At 35.6% G+C, this 22917-nt stretch overlaps 1 protein-coding gene across 7 annotated transcripts in view; it reads right to left on the minus strand.

The window, feature by feature from the left end:
* FAM184A (family with sequence similarity 184 member A) overlaps positions 1-22917 on the minus strand; it is a 121911-nt gene that overhangs the window by 27290 nt on the left and 71704 nt on the right. For 4 of the 7 annotated variants that reach the window (XM_039246047.1, XM_039246046.1, XM_039246044.1 and 1 more), the window contains exons 9-11: positions 22602-22752; positions 8978-9019; positions 3218-3430 (exon numbers count right to left, since the gene is read on the minus strand). In XM_039246047.1, the coding sequence (XP_039101978.1) occupies positions 3218-3430; positions 8978-9019; positions 22602-22752 (406 nt within the window). The remainder of the gene's footprint in view (positions 1-3217; positions 3431-8977; positions 9020-22601; positions 22753-22917) is intronic. The other 3 variants (XM_039246051.1, XM_039246048.1, XM_039246045.1) reach the window with 1 other exon arrangement.

The raw sequence follows: 22917 nt of genomic DNA on the forward strand, positions 1-22917 counted from the left end.
GGGAGTTTGATTACTGATGCAATTTCTTTGTTGGCTATCAGCCTGTTCAAATTTCTTTATTTCTTCCTGTTTCAGTTTTGGTAGATTACATGTTTCTAGGAATTTATCCATTTTTTTCTAGGTTTCTCAATTTATTGATATATAGTTTTTCATAATCTCTTATAGTTGTTCATATTTCTGTCGTGTTGATTATTTCTCCCCTCTCATTTCTGGTTTTATTTATTTGGTTCTTTTGTCTTTTTTTTCTTCCTAAGTCTGGCTAGAGGTTCATCAATTTTGATGATTTTTTTTTCAAAGAACCACCTCCTAGTATCAGTGATCTATTTTTATATCATTTATTTCTGCTCTAATCTTTATTATTTCCTTCCTTCTCATCGTTTTGATTTTGTTCTTTTTCTAGTTCCTTTGGTTGTAAGGTTAAACTGCTTATTTGAGACTTCTCTTGATTCTTGAGGTAGACCTGTATTGCTATAAACTTCCCTCTTAGAGCCACTTTGCTGCATCAGAAACATTTTGAACTGTTGTTTTTGTTTTGCTTCCATGTACTTTTAAATTTCTTCTTTTATTTCCTGATTGACCCATTCATTGTTTAGTAACAGTTATTTAACCTCCATGTGTTTGTGGTCTTTCCAGATCTTTTTCTAGTGGCTGACTTCTAGAAAAGGTGCATGGTATGACTTCTGCTTTTTATATTTTTTGAGGCTTGTTTTGTGGCTTAATATGTGACCTATTCTGGAGAATGTTTCTTGTGCACTTGAAAAGAGTGTGTATTCTGCTGTTTTAGGATGGCATTTTTTTTTTTTTTTTTTTACAAATAGTTTATTGTCAAATTAGTTTCCACATAACACCCAGTGCTCATCCCCACAAGTGCCCTCCTCCAAGCCCATCCCCCCTCCCCCCCACATCCATCAGTCCTCAGTTTTTGTCAGCATTCAAGAGTCTCTCATGGTTTGATGTTTTAGGATGGCATGTTCTAAATATATGTGTTAAATCTCTCCTGTCCAATGTGTCATTCAAAGCCATTGTTTCCTTGTTGATTTTCTGTTTAGAGGATTTGTCCTTTGATGTAAGTGCAGTGTTAATGTTCCCTACTATTATTGTTCTATTATCAATTAGTTCCCTAATGCTTGCTATTAACTTATTTTATGTATTTGGGTGTTCCTGTGTTGGTTGCATAAATATTTACAATAGTCATATCTTCTTGTTGGACTGTCGCCTTTATTATTATGTAAGTATCCTTCTTTGTCTCTTGTTAGTCTTTGTTTTAAAGTCAGTTTTGTCTGATGTAAGTACTGCGACTCCAGCTTTCTTCTGACATCCATTTGCATGATAAATGTTTCTCCATCACTTTCAACCTTCAGGGGTTTCTAGGTCTCAAAAGAGTCTCTTAGAATGCTATTGCAATTTCAATAGTGACTGCACTGAAGCTGGAGATTGCTTGGGTGGCATGGAATTTTGGCAATATTAAGTCTTCCAATCCATGAGCATGACATATGTTTCCACTTATTTGTGTCATCTTTGATTTCTTTCACCCATATCATAGTTTTCAGAGTACAAGTCTCACTTTCTTGGTTAAATTTATTCCTAGGTATTTTACTCTTTTGATGCAATTGTAAATGGGATGTTTTCTTAATTTCTCTGATAGTTTGTTATTACTGTATAGGTATCCAACAGATTTATGTATGCAACAGGTTCTGTATATTAATTTTGTATACTGCAACTTTACTGAATTCATTTATTCTAATAGTTTTTTGGTGGAGTCTTTAGGATTTTCAATGTATAGTATGTTCTCTACAAATAGTGATAGTTTTACTTCTTCCTTATCAATCTGGATGCTTTTATTTCTTTTTCTTATCTGATTGCTGTGGCTAGGACTTTGAATACTATGTTTAATAAAAGTGGTGAAAGGGTCTTCTATGCCTTGTTCCTGGTCTTAGAGGAAAAGCTTTCAGTTTTTCTTTGTTAAGTATGATATTAGCTTTGTTTTTGTCACATATAGCTTTTATTAGGGCATATTCCATTTATACCCACTTCATCAGGAGTTTTTATCATAAATAAATGTTGAATTTTGTCAAATGCTTTTCCTTGCGTCTATTAAGATCATCATGTGATTTTTATCCTTCATTTATTAATGTAGTAAATTACACTGATTTGCAGATATTGAACCATTCTTGTATCCTGAAATAAATCCCATGTGATCATGATGTATGGATTTTTCTAAATGTATTTTTAAATGTGGTTTGCTAATATTTTGTGTTCAGTTTTACATCTATATTCATCATGGGTAATGGAAATAAGGCCCAATTTTTAACCAAAGAAATTTCCTTAACTGTCCAGACTTTTTAGACTATAGCTTATTGGATAGGCTAGTCAATTGTTTTTAATGGAATGTGACTTTGTTTTAAAAATTTCTTTATAGCCTACTAATTCATAAAATAGTTGCCTGCAGCCAAATAAAGGATTAAAAACATCTTATTGTTAGTAAAATTGCATTTTCAATGAAATATTTTATCTTAATTATAAAGTCCTTACAAGAAAATGAAAAATGCAGCATTAAGAAATGAACTGAACCAAAATTAATCACACTATGACATGTCAAACTAGTGTTTTACGGAGAAGGATAATATATCTATTTGATCTTTTGCATGATATTTCTGTATCACTACTTATTCACATAGCCTTTGGGGACGTATACAGGGAATTATAATATTTTAAAGTCTCCAATTTCATTTCATTGTGAATTTTTCATAGGAGGGGAGGTAATGTGAGGACAAAAATGTGGGATAAAAACTATAAATTCCTTAGATGCATGTGCCTTTTGTAGATCCAACCTGAGAGAGAAAAGTGAAAAATCTGATGAAAGGCAATTGTAAGTTCAAAATAGTATTAAGTGATTACAGTGGTTACAGCTCAGCAGGACCATGCTAAATTTATTTAACCATCATCAATTATATGACACATGAGATGGTGTATTGGTCTTATCATGAATTTGGCATTATGTTGGGAAACAGAAATAAAATGTTGGCCCTAGTCTAGTTTGTGTAACTAGTGTGTATACTTAATCATTTTTGACCTCCACGAGAAAAATTCTAGAAAACACAATGAAATAAAGCAATATATTATTTTTTGGAGGCAAAAAATGAATTCTTAAGAACATGAAGGCTGATAATTATTAGGCTGTTGGATAACCTCTGAACATATATCACATTAAACTTACTCTTTGTTCCTTTTCCTTTTCTTCTTCCATAGTTTGAAATGCAAGGACATGTGCTTCTTTTAAAGATTTATGTCTCTGTTGATGTTGTTCCTCTAATTCTTCAAGCTCTTGTGTAAGTCGTTGTCGTTCTTGTGTGAACTGGGCTTGCAGCTGCTGCAAAGAAGTCTGAGACTGGGAAAGCTGCATCTCCAGGTTCTGTTTCAGCAAGGAAATCTACACCACAGAATGGTACACAATGAAGAATAAATACAAGGCATATTTCACAAATTTCCAATTGAAGGGAAAAAAGCATTTCAAAGATATTAACTAAAGTAAAATAGTTGCCTTAACTAAGTATTACACTGATTTGCAGACCACTTGCAATTCTATTTTTAATAGTTATTCTATAAATAGACAGTTTTATTGGTATTAGGACTGTGGACTCTCTAAAGAACACCCCACATTTAGAAACACAGTGAACACCTATGTTATACTGCAATAAAATTCATGATATGAAATAAAAACAGGACAACTAATGTTAACGTATTCATTAGGTTATGGTCCTTCATGGAGATAGTATAGTTAAATTGCTTATTTGTGAAGTGGTAGAGTTGAGTAGTTAAGAGTGTGGGCTCTGAGTTAAAATCCTAGCTCTGCCACTTACTAGATCAATGGTTCACCAGGCCATGTGAGCTGAAGTGTGTTATTACACATAGTTCACTTAGAACAGCCCCTGGCATGTAATAAGTGCTCAACAAATGTTAACTAAGATTCTTTGAGGATTTAAAAAAATTACACTGTAAAAAAGGCTTTTCCATTTATAGTTTAGAATCCTTATGTTAAAAGAAAGAATTTTCACTTTTGAATTTTGATTTAATTCAAAGGATTTGTAACCTTCAAGCTTTTTAAAACCACAAACATCCCATGGTCCTCTATTTATATCCTCACAGTGACAGGTATTTTTCTTTACTTATGGAAAACTGATTTGTCACTCCTTTTGAAACAGACATTACTCTTAATATGTCTGCATTGTTTCTGAGTATTTTAAAACACTTAAAATTAAGTGCCTTTTAAAGAATAAAAGCACAAAATGTGTGTGTATTTGTATGTTTTATATAACCATTTAATTTGACCTTTATTCTCTGCTCATACACAGGAAAATGGAACTAGATAACCACAGTAATAGTAGTAGTCTGAAGCTAAGAGGAACATAGGAGAACCAGATAAAAAGTTGTCAAATGTGTTCCATTAAGTACTTTAAGATGCTATATGTGTTTCTATACAAGTAAAAACAGTTTCTGTGGCCAAGAAGGCTAAGGGAGAGGAAACTGTAAAGTGGGTTTTGTAAATGGGACATTATTTTCTTTTGATTGATGAAAGGCAGGTATAGGATGCCTCACATGTCTCACAAAGGAAAAAGGGACCTGGGAAAGAAAAAGAGTGGAGAATCACCAGAGATGCAAAAAATAAGAAGGAAAAATAAGGAGAATGTTACAACAGCAGCTAAGGCCATGCTTGTAGAGTAGGAAGACTAACACAAATTATACTATGTAACTTCTCACTGTTTTATGCAAAGAAAATCAGGATGAAAGGAATATTGAAGACAACCCAGATAGAAAAAGTACATTACAAAAGGGCAAAGGCAACAAAAATGTGTTGTTTATGAACACTAATGTGTAACTGATAGTCATTTTTCTTCCCCAGCTAGCTGGCTCTTGAAATAGAAAAGGTACCGTCCTGCCAACTCTCTTCCCAAGTTCAACCCTTGTCTCAGATCCAACATGGGGACCCCTGTGACACCCTTGCCTCTGGTGATAACTTGTTAAAGCATATATGGGAATGTTAGGAAAAGACTATAGTACATTTAGAATAATGATTGATATTGTCAAAGCTATTAATTGGCCCCTGGCCAAGTAAAGACCAGTGAACAAACTGCTCACTAAGGTATCTGCCCTGGTATGCACCCGCATATACTCAAAGAAAAGGGGTATATTTTTCCAACTTGCACACAGGTACCGTATGTACTAGTGGTAGCTCTGGGTCCAGTCCTTTAATTAAGTGTGCACTTAGTAAGAAGCCAATCAGTTCATAGTAGTGTATCTTATTTTCTTCAGTACCCACATCAAAACTTCACTGCATCAAAAAGAGCTCTCCCATATGTTAATTTGACAATTGACTCATATTTTAACTATTTAAGGGTGAAACTTATGAAGAAATAGAATATCTAAAATGAGAAACCACAGTAATAGAACAATAACATGTTTAAAATCTAAGGACACTTTTGTGGCACCTGGGTGGCTCTGTCAGTTAAGCATCTGACTCCTGATTCCAGTTCAGATCATGATCTCACAGTTCCTGAGTTTGAGCCCCATGTTGGGTTTTGTGCTGCTCAGAGCCTGCTTGGAATTCTGTCATTCCCTCTCTCTCTCAAAAATAAATAAATAAACTTTTAAAAATTATAAAAAATAAAAATTAAAAAATAAAATCGAACTTCTCTAGCTTAAATAAAATACATTAAAATATTTTATATCATAAAGTATACCTTAAAAAAAGTCCAAAGTATTATTTTTCATTTTGGGATATAAGATTAATCTTTGCAACTATATTCAATAAAATAAAAAGTATATGCAAAAAGACATTATCATGCAATTTAGTATTCAAATATACTTAGATATTCTGTATTCTTAACTCTAAAAGCACACCAAAATAATATTAAGGCTATCTAAAATCTCTAGATTCATGCTCAATACCATAAGATGAATTATATGCAGAAAGCCTTTCTCATGCAATGCAGCATCAAAACTTATTTTGCTCATTTTATAAATAAGTTAGTAGCATTGCATTAAATAATCAGCCTTTATTCAATGTGAAAATTACATGGCACTTTAAAACACAAATAATGAGCAAAGCAATGTAAAATGAACTAATGTTTTATGTAGACCTATAATTTAAACAGTTTAGTATACTTTATGGAAATACCTATTAACATAAAACTTCATTAATTCAAATAAAAGAGAACAAAGAGTTTGCACCAAATAGTACAGGCAATCCTTATCAGTACTTTTATCACAGAATTATAGAAAGCCATTTGTTGAATAAATGAATGAGAATGGTTGTTCAAATTATATAAAGTATTTAGTTATATGGTATTAGTTTATTTATATCTGTTATAATTCTAAATGATAATGTTTTTTGCTTTGTTGGTTTTAAATAAACCAAAAGAATCCTTAATTCAGGAAAGAACGTTAGTCATTTAAAAAATTCTTACCACAGGAGTTGGATATGAATTATATACCATATTCTATTCATCAATAGCTATGAGATACTTTGCAAACAATTTTAAAGGACAATAGTAATTGCCACCCTCAGATGGCAATTAAAAAACTTAAAATACTAATATGTTTTCAAGAATAAAGTGTTGTAAAATTTTCAAAAAGACTAAAATTAAAAGCATATGGATACATTTTTCTGGACAAAGGAAAGCTTTATCTATTTCCTAGAGGGAATTTCATAAGGATTCTGTACCTTCACAATGGTGTATGAGAAAACACCCTCAAAATAGAAAATGAATCAAATCTGAAGTACTGGATATGACAGGATGTCAACACAGGACATGGAATTATGTTAGGCCAAAATACTTAACAATTTTGACAAGAAAAGTCAACACAAATTATAAGGAAAGTCTAAAACACATGATATCAGTTCAGTACTTTCAAATATATAAGGCAACATTAAAAACTGCTAACACAGGCTTAGAGGACAGTAAGGAAAACTTATTAGTATATCAACGACTTATATAAATGTTCATGTAAAATGTTTGAAGGTCCCTGAATATTTTCATCCCTTTGTTTTTTTTGTTGTTTTTAACTACTAACTTGCTATTTTTGAAGAGTCTAGCTAAAAAAGTAAATTTAAGCTTAGGAAAATTTCTCAAAGTTGTTATTCTGAGAAAATTCTGAATTGTTCATAATTTCTTGGTATTTTTCCAAGAAAATCTTTAAATGGAATTTATGAATTAAGAACCACAAAAATGCCTACTTAATGTCCTTAAGATATTTCTGTAATATGTTCCCAATCACCCTTTCATTCTTAGTTGAAAGAAATTAGAAAGCTTTTAATAAAGGACAAAGGTCTCAATAACCACTTATCTTTTAGAACAAGACAGTATATAGCAGACAACCTCTGGCATGGAAGGCCAGGCAAGAATGTGTAGGGGGTGGATAGTTGCTCAAGCTGCTGAACAACACTGACAGGGTCATCTTTGTTTGGATGAGGACAGCTTAGAAGAGTTGATCCTTAATGACTGATGTTACCAAAAGGAATTAATTAATGGGGATTTCACTGTGTCACCAACTCCTTTTCTGTGGATGAATCAAGACATTCTCATTCTAGTTACTACTAAATTTAACTTCAATTTAAGCTTGTTTTTTCATTTATAACTATTTAAGTAAAGGTGAGTATGTTGTCACAAGTATTCTGAAGTACAATTAATTCTGACAATAATCTTACCTTATTTGGGTTCATATTCCTATCCCAATCAGTACATTTGTCAAAAAGTCTGGATTAATATAGTGATCATGCCCAAATCCTTACTATGTTATATGTGAATTGCTAATTGTAGCCTTATTTCGCCAACATTGGGATAAATATATTTGTTGCTTATTTTTAAATACATTTTTTAGGGGCACTTGAGTAGTTCACTCGGTTAAGTGTCTGACTATGGCTCAGATCATGAGCCATAAAAGTTTAATTTTAAAGGTAGACAAAGCTGTCTCTTCTTACATAGTAGAAAGAATTTAGGAAGGTATGAGGAAATAGTATCACTCCAGAAGTACCAAATTGTTACAGGACATCTAGACTCAAGCTTTGAGTCTTCTAGGACAGGAGTTGGCAAACTGCAGCCTGTTGTAAATTAAGTTTTACTAGAACATGGCCACGCAGATTCGTTCACATATTGTCTATGGCCACTTTCACCCTACAACAGCAACAGAGTCCAGAAGCTGCCAGAAAGACTGCAGGGCCTACAAGGCCAAAAGTAGTTCCCATCTGGCTCTTTATAGTAAAAGTTGGTGGATCGCTGCCCTAGGATATCAAAAAAAATATTCAAAGATGGTCAGCTCTGTTCTTTTAAAGAACAATGTTGGGGATGGTAAAAATAAATCCTCATTTTTTTCTCTTCATATTATATATGAAAAATTTTTAAATGAGTGTTTATACTGGAGTATTACTTTGAAGCTTAATTTCTGCATATTTAAGTAAAAACAATAGCTTTTGGCAGTTCTTAGGAAAGGGACTTATTTCATTTCACTTAAATATTTTAATATTACAACATCAAAATGTAAAATGTGTCCTGAATCTCATGAACCTTCACGCCTAATACTTGTTTATTGATACTACTTGTTCAAAAAATAAACTAGTTTAACAAAAGAAAAAAATATATTTACACTTATTTCCATTGTTTTGACAGTCAAGTAGTTAACAGTTTTCAAAAATATTTTTCAAAGTAATTTAAATAATGAATTTTATGTTTGAAAGGTAAGATCTTGCTTGGCTTTGTAATAAAAACCTGCTTATTAATACAATGTGGTAGATGTATGCACACACACAAACGAATGGCTCGAAGTGAGAAGTTTTTGTTACCCATATACAAAACATAACTTATTGAATGCCGAAGTGTATTTTTTATATCGTAAGTTAAAGCTTTAAAGCAGTGATGATATTTATGCAAAATCAAAAGTGCAACATGCCCTTGTGTACAAATTGTAAGTGCCGTTCACTTACATTGTTGATAGATTTATGCAAAGCTTCACCCAGAGAGTGCCGCTAGGAAGAAAAGATCAAAGGAATAAAGGGAAACATTCAGATATCAACTAAGTGAAAGAAAGAGGAATATAAAAGGGAGAGTAAAACACAGAACATTAATTATAATATGCTCAAGAAAAAAGTAAGTTGAAACAGTTTTTTAGAAAGGAATTAACCCCAAAAAATTAAGACACGCTATCTAAATTGTCTGTAGTCCCTTAAGACAGTATCTGATGTTTGTGTGGTTGGCAGACTTACCTATGCAAAATACTGAAGGCCAGTACATACCAATCAGGGGTCAGTTGGAAAGATAATGATTACTGAAGGACCTAGAAGAAATATTATTGTTCTAAATTCCTCCCAGAAATCTACAATATAAAATGCTTCAAAGCATTATTCTCAGTACTGATATAAGCTCATGAAAGACTTCTCAAGAGAAATGAGAGGATGAGAACTGAAATACTAACTTGATTGACTATATAATTTGGAGGCCAAAAATAAATACAAGATAATCATTAAAAATGTGAACATTTAATAATCATCTGGTTTTATACTTAGGGGAAAGAAAGAAGAGATGCTTTTGTATCTCTTCAGTCCTATTTTCTAGGATATAGTTGGCAAAATTATTTATGATCTGGGTTAATTTTTCAGAAGTTCATTGAAATTTTCAGTGATATAAAACAACTGGAAAAACCCACACCCTCTTTTTCCCCAAATATGAGAGAAAATGTGATTTCATTTTCAATTGCCTCATTTTTTTGCTTTCCAAAAAATGGTATTTTAAATTTATATTAGTAATTTAAATAGAAAAGTTCCTGAGGAATATTTTTTACTTTGGACACTATAATTAAATTTTCAGACAGAAAGTAATTCTTTCATAATGTGATTATATCTTGGTGTGTCATAAACTAAACCTAGTTTTTATCTGGTAAACAATTTTTTACTAATAATCAAGACTAATATACAGTTTAAGATACATATATCAGAGTTAAAATAAGTTGAGGAAAAAAAGATTGATTTCTATTTGGTTATTCCATAACTGATCAATTTAAAGTTTCTCACTTACTTAATACATAAAATTATATACAGAAGACATAATATACATAATATATATTTTATATGTATACATATATACTTTTTCTTTTATATATATTAGTTATGTTAATTTTATTAACTTTTTCTTTGTGTTTCTCATACTCAATATTCTTTATATACTAATTAGACACTTCTCCAGACTTCACAAAACTTATGAAAAGCTGAGGGACTTTTAGTTGTAGTTTTTTTTGTTTGTTCTATCCCTTTTATTTCTCAGAAGTGATGTTCTAGTACTAGAAGTTGATCTAAAATACATGGCATTTACTTAAGAAGTAGATTTGATTTTTCACTCTTTAAGTTATCATTAGACAAAAATACGTGTTATTTAGGATTCCTGAACTAACTGATAATCTGGGCACAACATATCATAAAATGGCATGCCAGGTCTTCCCTTAGGAATTCTAGATTTTTGATTTTATACAACAGAAGTATATTTGAACACTTGGAATCTAAGCTCACATGTGCACTGCCTCTGTCAACACACTGTTACAGCCCATGGAAATATGTAAATCAAAAGACATGAGCTGTGACCTGCGGTGACTCACATCACAGACTTGGCTGTGGCAATGGGGAAATGCACTAGTGCTACTGGGTCGCAATACCCTAACTGGTTAATACATAAATGAAGTAAGATTTTTTTCAATTAAAAAATCTTTATTGGAGTACTGTTAAATTCCAGGGAATATCTTAAGTACAGAGTGATATAGAGAGTTGAATAAGACCATAAAATAAGCATACAAAAAAACAAAAAATAAAAAGTTGATGCTATTGTAGTATTCTACAATTTAAAAAAAGGTTGCTATGATAGGAAATGACTGGAAGTGATACTGGGTTGATGGTAAGGAAAGATCTTTTGAAAGAAGTGACACTTGAACTTGAGATCAACGAAAAAGTTCAAAATGAGATGACTGATCCTGGGGAAAGTGTGTCCAGGTGGATGGATTAACTAACACAAAGAGCCTGAGGTGGAAGTGAGCTGCAAGTGACTGGATGTACATGTGTATATGATAAATGTGGTGGGGGGAAGGTTTGTGAGGATGAGAACAGATGGGTGATTTTTCACGGGCCACATGGTTTAGGGTCTTGTAGGAAAATAAAGAAGTCAGAAGAAGAGCTTTAATTCAATGAAATGCCTCGAGAGAATTTTTAGGAGAGCCATGACAAGATCTGATTACATCATAAAAGGTTGCTTTGAGTGCCATGAAAAACCTGACACTGGGGAGGCTGGATAGGAGGCTAGTATAATGGTGACTTGGTGCAGTATTTACTAGAGTAGATGGAAGCTGATGGTATGTTTTGGAGGTGGAATAAATAGGATTGACAGATTACATGAGAGATAAAGGAACAGGAAATCAAGGATGACCCTTCAGTTTTTGTTCTGAGCTACAAGCAGTGCCAAGAAGTGAAGATGATGGGGTTGGTGTACAGAGATTGGAAGTCAGTATTTTTGGGTCAGGCATGTGATATTTGAGATACCAATTAGCCAGCCAAATAATTTTGAGTTCAGGTGAAGATATCAAGGCTAGAGATATAATTCTGGAAGTCTTTGGCACATACATGGTATTTATGCCACAACACAGATGAGATTCCCCAAGTAAATGTCTGCGTGAAAGAATATTGGATGAACTAAAAATCTGTATGCAAAAATATCATTTGGCAAGCATTTTATATAGGCAATATCCATGTTGATAAAACAGATGCCCTATGTAAAAGGTTGATAAAAACTGATGTCCATTTGTTTTAAACCAACTTAAGCTTCTTGTTATAGTTTCTGAGATGAGTGAAAAGGGCCTCAACTGATAGCACTAAGATATCTCAACATAGAAGGCCTACTGAATGTGTTTCAGGATTTCTTTTCTATAAGGATGAATATAATCAGACTTCCAGATAAGTGAGAAAGAAAACTGAAAATAACTAAAAAAGTTGCTGAGCTTAATAAGAAATTTAGAGCTTTGTATGTTAAGAAACTAGGTTTATAGGAGTCATCACATTTGTTCTAAGCCTGAGTTTATTCATTTAGAAAATAGCACAAGGTTTTACATGTTGGCAATTTGCAAACATACTGGTATATAAATATTAAAATCCACTGAATTACAAGCTTTTGGAGGACACAGACTAGGTCTTATTCACAATTTGTATCCAAAGTGCCTAAAGGTATGTAGCAAAAAGTAAATGGGTCAATGAATGCTTATTTCAAGACTAAATGAATGATATGGAGTTATTATTTAGTTTTTGCTACTCTCTACCTTACTTTTCCTTTCCCCCATAACAACATAAGCAGTAAAAAGAAAGTTTCAAAATTAAAAAGAAAAAAGTTATTTAGAAAAAAAATACATCAATATCATTCAGAAAACCTGTTGACAAAGGCCAAAAGATTCTAAGACTTTGAAATGTATCCTCTCACAGAAATGAATTAACAGGCATACCAAATATACTATATGTCCTGAAAATACTGATCCGAACAAAGACTGACAAGAGGGAACAATATTCATTGAATGGTACCTAACTTGTCTCACTGTATCCTATTCTCCATACTGCAGTCAGAGTTTTGAAATTATAATACCTCAATATTTCATATTCCTGATTAAAATCTTTCAACAGCTCCTCATCGCTCTTTAGATAAAGTCCCAATAAGACTCCAAGTAATCCGCCCTGCTTACTTCCCCAGCCTTGTGGCTCTATTCTCCAGAGTGAAGGTGTTTGGGGACTGCCTGAGGGCCTTTGCACATATGTCCCCTTCTGCTTAGGATGCTGTTCTTTTCCTCTTGCCCTGACTCCTGCTTCTCTTCCAGGTCTTAGGTAAAGGATCCTATAGTCAAAGAGACCTTCCCCAAGTTCCCAGACTATGTTAGGTTCCCATGATACACATGCTGTATACTACAGTTATAATAAGTTAATGTATCCAACTGTTATTTCTATTTTCCTTCCTTTCTAGATTATAAGCATTGGGAATGCAAAGATCATTATGACTCCATTATAGGTCTAGCACACTACCTGGTGCATCAGGATGGACTAACTTTTTGACTGATGTCAAAATGTCATCAAAGGTCAACAGAATAAAATTCTTATTACTAAAACAAGAAATGTCATTTATCAAAATTTTGACTTTCTTGAAACAATATGTCAGTGATCTTACACTGCAATGCAAGTGAAATATGTTAAAGCTTAATGAAGAGTTCCAAAATTCAATATTTAATATATAATATGGTAACTTTTTAAAACAAATTATGTAGTCTTTTTCTAATATTAATTTCAAGGTTTACTAATATCTACAGAACAGCAACCAACAAACCTAAGTTTTAAGAGTGAAAATCACAACTTTAATATTTCTCCTAGGGGTGCCTGGGTGACTCAGTTGGTTAAATGTCCAATTCTGGCTCAGGTCCTGATCTTGTGGTTCAGGAGTTTGAGACCCGCATCAGGCTCTGTGCTGACCGCTCAGATCCTGGTTCCTGCTTCAGATTCTGTGTCTCCTTCTCTCTCTGCCCCTCCCCTGATCATGCTCTGTCTATCAAAAATAAATTTTAAAAAACCTTAAAAAAATAATTCTCCTAAAGCAAAAAATAGAAGAAAAATTCATGAACAGTTTAGTATTTAAACTAAAGTAGTAATAACAAACATATAATACATTAAGATGGAGACAAGCTAATATGTTGGATATTTCTTAACACTTTTCTCAGAGATTATCTTAAATAACTTTATAATTATATACCCATTGAAACTTTTCAGATCCAAAATGCTTTAAGTATCTTGTCATATGAAACTGAAATATATTAACTTGATTTGTTATTACAATGCTATCTCAGTGTTTGTAAGTATTTTCAGATGTGCTCTGGGTCCTTCTACCTCTGAAGAGGCACAAACTGTTCCTCATTTCTTTTTTTTTTTTTATATTTTTATTTATTTCTAGGAGAGAGAGAGACAGCGTGAGCAGGAGAGGGTCAGAGAGAGAGGGAGACACAGACTCTGAAACAGGCTCCAGGCTCTGAGCTGGCAGTCAGCACAGAACCCGAAGAGGGGCTCGAACCCACGAACCGAGAGATCATGACCTAAGCGAAAGTCGGATGCTTAACCGACTAAGCCACCCAGGCACCCCTTTTTTTTTTTTTTTTTAAATATTTTTATTTATTTCTAGGACAGAGAGACAGAGACAGTGTGAGCAGGGGAGGGTCAGAGAGAGAGGGAGAAACAGACTCTGAAAAAAGCTCCAGGCTCTGAGCTGGCAGTCAGCACAGAGCCCGACGTGGGGCTCGAACCCACGAACCGCAAGATCATGACCTAAGCGAAAGTCGAACGCTCAACCGACTAAGCCACCCAGGCGCCCCAAACTGTTCCTCATTTCATCAAAGGTCTTACTACAGTATTTTGCAGACCATACATATATGATTAGTATGCATTAATAACTGCCCAGTATTTTAAGCATCTCTTTTTAAAGCCATGCGTAGATATCATTGTTCCATCTCTTCACTCTCTTTTCTTAAAGGTACCAATTTAAGAACTGGATAAATTTATTCTAAAAAGAGGTTTAGGTAGAGAAAAGAAAATTAAACATTTTTAGATTTGCAAATTACTTCAGAAAACAATTTAGTACTGTTTACCTTGGAAGAAAAAAATCTCAAGACGAAGAATACTAACAACATAAGTCTGATAAAAGAGGATATAATATAGTTAAAATAATGACATTAATTTTTTTTGAAAGAAAGGGCACAAGTGAGTGATGCATGGAGAGAGAGAGGAGAGGGAGAAAGACAGTCCCACGAGGGGGAGAGAGAGAGAGAGAGAGAGAGAGAGAGGGAAGCAGGGCTCACCAAAGCAGGGCTAATGTTCACCCATGGTGGGGCTTGAACTCACCCCATGTGGGATTCAAACTCACAAACCATGAGATCATGACCTGAACCAGTCAGATGCTTAACTGACTGAGCCACCCAGGAGCCCAACGTCATAAATTTTTTTGACTGAAGAGAAATGAAGCACAAGATTCCATATTTACTAAAATACTGCAAATTAACTTTGAATCCGGGAACTAAAGTATGAAAGACAGTGGATGTTGGCTGTTTTTTGGTAGACTTTAATTCCATTGCACATTTTCTGAGAAAGCAAAATTGGGTCCTGCCTGCTATTTTCACTCTCTATTCTAGGTGGCATTTCTCTTTTCTCCATATGTTATTACCCTTCACTCTTCTGCTTTTTCCTTTAACTTCCCTTTTCCTTACTCCAGTCATCTCTTCTCCCAGGGCTCAGGCTAGATCTGATGTTTTTCTACATAGTTTCCTCTCTCCTAATTTCTAGGGAGAGGGTTCAGAACCTTCAGGGTCAGCTTCATTGATATTCTATCACTGCTCAGGGCTCTGTCAAGGTCTTCGAGGTGGCTGGGAATAGATGATTATTCTAATCTCTTTACCTCAGAAACCACTTGTATCTGTTCTTCCATTAAAAAGTAGTATTGTTATTCTTTTAAAACATAAAAACTGATGCAAATATAATCTTTGTTTCAGTAGGCAATTTCTAATTTTTTAAAATGTTTTATTTATGTCTGAGACAGAGAGTGATGGACAGTGTGAGCAGAGGAGGGTCAGAGAGACAGGGAGATATAGAATCTGAAACAGGCTCCAGGCTCTGAGCTGGCTGTTAGCACAGAGCCTGATGCGGGGCTCGAACCCACAAACTGCAAGATCGTGACCTAAGCCAAAGTCAGACGCTTAATCGACTGAGCCACCCAGGCGCCTCTCAGTAGGTAATTTCTAAAGAGAATTCATTCCCAATATAAAACTTAATTTAAGATCTAGAGGATGGAGCTAGCAAAATAAGCACAGAGCCAAATTTACTCTAAATTTTTTATCTAAATAGTCTAGACCATTGCAGTCTAATAGGATTATAACTGAGAGCCATGTGTATAATTTAGAAGTTTTCAGTAGCCAAGGGCACCTGGGTGGCTCAGTCAGTTAAGCATCTGACTTCAGCTCCAGTCATGATCTCACAGTTTGTGGGTTCAAGCCCTGCATTGGGCTCTGTGCTGTCAGCAAGGACCCTGCCTCAGTTCCTCTGTCCCCCTCTCTCTGTCCCTCCCTTGTTTGCACATGCTCTCTCAAAAAAAGTTAAAAAAATTAAATTTTCTAATTAAAAAAAAGTTTTCAGTAGCCACATTTTTAAAAAGGTAGAATTATTTCAAGGTGTCTTGGTGGTTCAGTGTGTTAAGTGTCCGGTGTCGACTCAGATCACAATCTCATAGTTCGTGGGTTCAAGCCCCACATCAGGCTCTGTGCTGGCAGTACAGAACCTGCTCAGGATTCTCTCTCTCCCTCTCTCTGCACCCTCTAGCTCATGCGCACGTGCTCTCTCTCTCTCAAATAAATAAACTTAAAAAAATAAATACGGGGCGCCTGGGTGACTCAGTTGGTTAAGCATCTGACTTTGGCTCAGGTCATGATCTCACAGTTCGTGGATTCAAGCCCAACATCGAGCTCTGTGCAGACAGCTCAGAGCCTGGAGCCTGCTTCAGATTCTGTATCTCCCTCTCTCTCTGACCTTCCCCTGCTCACGCTGTCTCACTCTCTCTCTCTCTCTTTCAGAAATAAATAAAACATTAAAAAAATTTTTTTAAATAAATAAATACATAAAAATTAGAACATAGTCTGCAACAGCCATAAGAAGCTGGCTTCTTGGTTGCTATTGATCAACAACTTAGTGGATTTTTTTGAAAAATTAAAAAAAAGTTTAACGTTTGTTTATTTTTGAGAGAGGGAGAGAGACAGATCACAAAAGGGGAGGAGGCAGAGATAGAGGGAGACACAGAATCTGAAGTAGGCTCCATGCTGTCAATATGCAGCCTGATGTGGGGCTCGAACTCAGGAACAGCAAGATCATGCCCTGAGCCAAAGTCGAATGCTTAACTGACTGAGCCACCCAGGTGCCCCCAGCACTTATTTTAATGCTCTATTTCTTATTCATGTCATTGCTCCTTCCAATTGAGTGTGAAAAATTCTAAAATTTCCTGTGATGGTAGAATCAATACATCTAAAACCAAACTTACCATCTCATCATCCCCCTTCTCCCCAGTTGAGCAGCTCAGGACATCTGTCTCTCAGATGATGCTCTTCCTTTTGATTATTCTGGCTTCAAATTCTGAGTCAATTTTAACATTTATTTCTCCTTTACCAAAGTATTCTACCAAATTACATGATTTTTTCCTTTATAGTTTCCCTTGTATTCTCAGTGAAATAAACTTAATTCAGGCCCTAAATGGGTAGAATTATTTGTACTTCATATATTTGACAACTTCCTCTTCAGTAGCTGTGCCTCAGTTTTTGTTCACTCCATTCAACAACTACTGAGTGTTTACTATATGCCAGGGAGTTTTAGCAGCTGGGTACGCAACAGTGATTAGCATAGATAAAGACCCAGCTCTAATGGAACTACATTCTAATAGGGAAAATAATGAGTATGATGCTATATAGTAATAAATGTTTTGAAGATACACAAAGCAGAATAAGAGGACAGAGTGAATGGAGGGTGCTATTTTAGAGAAAGGGGCTAAGGAAGATCTTTTTGAAGCGTTAAGATTGGGCAGAGAATTGAACAAAGTGAAAGAACAAGCCACAAAGATCTAGGGAAAGCGGGTTCCATGTGGAGGCAGGTGCAAAGGCCCTGAGACGGATTAATCTTGGTGTGTGTGGGTTCTTCCAAGTCTTCCAGCAGGACTGCAGAAAAGGAAGGGAAGGAGTGGCAGGAGGTGATGTTGGTAGGGGACAAATCATAAGGCTGCTACAGGTCATGGTAAAAGTGTGGATTATAACCTAAAGGTGGGAAGTCTGCAGCAGGAGAGTCACGTGATCCAACTTACCATTTTAAGAGCATCAGTCGGGCTGACTGGGAAATAGTATGTAGGTGGGCAAGAGAAGCAGCAGGAAGACCAAGTGCAGGACCCATTTGCAGTGTAGGAGACAACTGTCAGTGGCCCAGACGAGGTGGTAGGGGAGGAGGTGCTGGGCAAAGGGCGGATCCTGGGTGTACTCTGAGGGGAGAGCAGCCGGAGATGCTGCCGCGCTGCTTGGCGGCACAAGGCGAGCCGTCCGAGATGGCTGAGCAGTGGATGGATGGCAGAGAGGAGGAGGAGTGTGTGGCTTGGGTTGAGGGGTGACGGCTGGGTGCATCATGTGTATTCGAGAGTTCTGTTTCAGACACTGTACATTAGTGAGATGTCTCCATTTCATCCTCACTTCAAAACCACAACCACATTAAGCTCCCTAAAATGAAATTTTCAACGTGTTATTCTCCTATCCGCAAACCTCTGACAGAATCCCACAGCTTACTGAGTGAACTCTGGACTCCTATGCTTGGAAGTCAAAATTTTTCACAATGACCTATCTCCCTGGCTGTCTGCACCTCATTTTTCTGTACTCCTCATACACAGTGCTTGGGAAATAAGAGTATATTCAATAAAACGTCAAATGAATAAAAATATTTGTGTTCATCCTTTACCCTATTTTAAAGTCACACTAAAGCTGACCTTTTTAATGAAAATCTTCCCAATCCCTTTGGCTATGTCACTTTTTCTATTCTATACTCCCACCCAGTGGTAAGTGGATAAGGATGGAGGCTCCCTGAGAAATAAAGCCCTGATGTGAAACACATGTTGCTATTTGTGGTGTAAATACTCCCAGTGTAGAAGACTGCCAGCCACCAACATGTCCCAGAATATGGAGCTGAGAAGGCCTGTACACCGTCACAACTATGTGAAGTGGGAGGAGCCAGAGCCAGCACATCACTGCTCCTACAGTACACACTGTCCACACCACTGACAGTCACTCACTGCAGAGTGACTTTTACTGTATGTATCTATATACAAATCTTCCCCTATTAGATTGTAGATATGTGGAAGGCAAAACCTTCGTCATATACAATGGTGGCTATCACCAGCTAAACAGCCTTGGGGCCTCAAAGTTCAAAATGGAGGGTCAGACCCAAACAACAAAGTCCCACAGTTCTATGTCTGAATGGTCCGTGTCTCTCCCAAATTTCTCAGTCCACTGATCTGAATGAGAGAATTAGAATATAAAGTTATCATGTTGGACCCAAAATAAAATCTTCCCTGAAAACAAAGCAAAATAAATATATGATGACATTTTAGGATCACAAATAGAAAATGTGATCACAGATGACTCTATATACCACTCTTCCTCAGACAGAGTTGAAGAGTAAAAATGTAGTTCTTTTATTTAAAGGAATTCAAATGTACACACTGATTAGCCCAAGAAGCACACCTAGTTTTGGACTAAGGTGTAATCACTGGACAGAATAAAAGAACACCATGAAATACTAAAACTAAAAATATGAAATTAGATTCTCATCAGAGCACAGAATAAAAATGATAGCTTTGAGAAATTTTGGTAAAGTGAAAAACATCTGACTGAAGAAAAGTGAAATGCTTAGGTCTTTCTTTGCCCATTTCTTGATAGGTAAGTTTAAATCAAATTTAACTCTCAAGAGATTAAGCTCACAGGAAAGAAATTATTTCTTTCTTTGCTCTAAGCAAAATGAAATACAGGAAAACCAAGGCATAAATATCGACTTGTGCTGGGGCACCTGGGTGGCTCAGTCGGTTAAGCGTCTGACTTCAGTTCAGTTCATGATCTCACAGTTCATGAGTTTGAGCCCCACGTCAGGCTCTGTGGTGACAGCTCAGAGCCCGGAGCCTGCTTCAGATTTTATGTCTCCCTCTCTCTCTGCCCCTCCCCTGCTTGTACTCTGTCTCTCTCTCTTTCAAAAATAAATAAACATTAAAAAAATAAAAAAAAAATAGACTTGTGTTAAGTTCACTCAGAAATAGTTAAAATATGTGAAAGCACAGATCCTCTGATACTTTTTACAATATATGTTTCTGCCTAAGGTCTGGCTGTTCCAATTCTGTTCCCCACTCTTATTCTTTAAATGTCACCAACCCCAAGCTGGGTCTGTGTCCCCTAAATGCAAAAGGTCCTGGCAGCGCTAGGGATAAGGGGATGAGTGAGTCAGTAGAGTGAAATGGTTGTAGGGCTCAGGGCTGGGGGTGGAAGGTATGAGGAACAAGGTTTGGTAGGATTCGGCAAGGGGAAAGCCGTAGAGCAGGCACAGGGCACTAGCTCTAGGAATCCATCCAAAATAATCAAGAGAACAAGATCCAAAGGACCAAGAAGGAGGAAGAGGTCCTTTGTCCATAACAAAGTTCCACTGAAAAGCCTGCTGGTCCTGGGGTGCCGGGGTGGCTCAGTCAGTTAAGCAGAACAACTCTTGGTTTCAGCTTAGGTCATGATCCCAAGGTTTGGGAGTTCCAGCCCCGAGTTGGGCTCTGCGCTGACAACCTGGAGTCTACTTGGGATTCTCTCTCTCTCCTCTCTGTTCCTCCCCTGCTTGTTCTGTCTCTCTCTCTCAAAATAAATGAAAATTTTAAAAAATACCCAAATAACCCCCCCCACAAACCAGCAACTCTTTCTTTAAAAAGAACAAAACACAAAAAACTGCTTGTCCTAAGGCACCTGGGGGACTCAAGTCAGTTGACTGACTCTTGATTTCAACTTAGGTCATGATCTCACACTTCGTGGGACTGAACCCTGAGTCTGGCTCTGTGCTGACAGAGTAGAGCCTGCTTGGGATTCTGTCTCCCTCTCTGCCCCGTTCCTGATTGCTTACGCTCTCTCTCTCTCACAAAATAAATAAATAAACTTAAGGAAAAAAACCCCAACAACTTGCTGGTCCTGCTAGAAGTTTTTGTCCTCTCACATGGCTGGAAAGAATGCAACTTTGATAACATAATACTCATTTTCACGTCAAATGTACAATCCTTTGTTCAATTATTTTCTTAACTTTCTTCAGGCACAGAAGATCCTGAGCTGCAGCAGCCATTTGCCAGTTTCATCTAGGGATTTGTGTACGCCCTCTGTATTTTAGAAGTGGGGAGAGGGGCTGACATAACTTTGGAAATGGACTGATGACATAGAGCAGCACAGAAGAGCTTCACCTTTGGAGGTAATTAATTCCCGGTTATATTGATATTTATGATTAATCCGCTTTGAAAACTGATACAAAATGCTTTCTGTAAAGCTGGCAAAAATTGGAGCCATTATGTAATGAATTATTTTATTATACACAGAACTAAAACCATATGCAAAGCATTATTTCCTTTGAGGAATGAACAATGCAGAACAGATATCAGGGGGTGGGGAGAAAAAATATCAGAGGAGCATGGATGAAATGTGATAATTTAATATATGAGAGACTATAAGAATTATAAAATAATTTAATAGAAAACAGGTGGGAGAAGTGGTAAGTCCTCTTTACAATGCTAAACCCAGCCCAAAACTGTCATTAGTCAATACTTTGTGATTGAAAAACAAGGCAGACTTTCAGTGGGGAGGAGGGTATTTTTTATCATATATTTGAACTAATTAAATCTTTTTAAGCAGAGAATATCACAGAATAGTAGTACCACTGTACCCAGGAAAATTTGTCCTTCTAGGTCTCTAAATAAGAATGTATAATAAGTATACAGAAGGTAACCTAAGCAATGCTAACGTGGTGCCCAACTCTTCTAGACAGAGCTGTTTCCTTCTTATTTTTGTCTGAGTTTCAAAGGTTGCAAATTTATTCACAAAAACTCATGAATATACACTCCGTTTTTAAAGTAATTATTAATTATTATGAGAACAGACACAAACTGGCAGGCCCCAAGAACTCTTGAGAGACACTGCCTGTATGTACCTATGTAATAACTTATCTTACAGACAGCCTTGCCTGTTTATTGTGAAATTAATCGTGATCCCAAATAGAAAGATAATAGCAGTTTTCTAGCACTAAATTATGGAGCTGCTTCTCGTCCACGCTCTGCACTTGTTTATCAACTGGTGACTCATGCAGTCAGTCTTACTTAATAACTGGCTTCACAGGAGAATTCTAAGAATTCATAGTTAGAAGTTGTATAAAATGAGTGAAAATGTGCATGTTCATTTAACTATAGTTATAAATAGAAATAAGTGAGCCTGACATAAGAAGATAGATTTAAGAATATCACTACCTTTTGTTGATAACATTTTGAAGTGTAACAGGTAATGTTCTTTTGGCGAGAAAGAAGGAAATTGCTCACTTCTGGTACGGTTTTAGGAAATCAGGATGCATTTAATAAATTTTACCTTCTGGGACCCAAATGACATCTAATGGCTTAAAAAAAGATTTTATACTCTCAAAATATGGGTAACTTTTCCATTTAAATATCTCTAATTTGTTTAGTTCAAATATTAAACCAAAAACATGTAAATTCTTTTCAGAATTTAGGACTGCATATGTAACGTTATTTTAGCACAAGATTTCACAAGTTAATGAATATGTCTCCTTTATTTTATACTTTTAAAAAGTTTTTAAATTTGCCGTATGGAAAAAAACCCAAAATACAATGTATTAACACACAATATTTTATAATTTTTCCCTAGCTAGAGAATGTCAAGGAAAATGAACCTTCATAATGTAGACTATTGATTACCTGGTTTAAGAGATCTTCTACTTTCTTCTGCCATGAATCCCTGGCTGCATTTTTCTCTCTCTCTTTTAATTGCAAAAGTTGAGACATTGCTGACTTCTTATCCTCTTCATGTTGAAGTCTTAACTCTTCACGAAGTTTAGAACACTCTTGTCTAAAATAAAACAAATGTTTTTACTTTTTAAAGAGAATTATTCCTCTCAATAGCTAAAATATAATTGTTCACAGGTTTTCTATGTATTTAATTAATCCTCAAAAGTAAACTAAGAATAAGAGTTAATAATGATTTTAGTCAGGCTTCCAAGACTATACGGTAAGT

This window comes from Hyaena hyaena, unplaced genomic scaffold (genome assembly GCF_003009895.1).
Source record: "Hyaena hyaena isolate Hyena2069 unplaced genomic scaffold, ASM300989v1 scaffold_279, whole genome shotgun sequence".
NCBI lineage: Eukaryota > Metazoa > Chordata > Mammalia > Carnivora > Hyaenidae > Hyaena > Hyaena hyaena.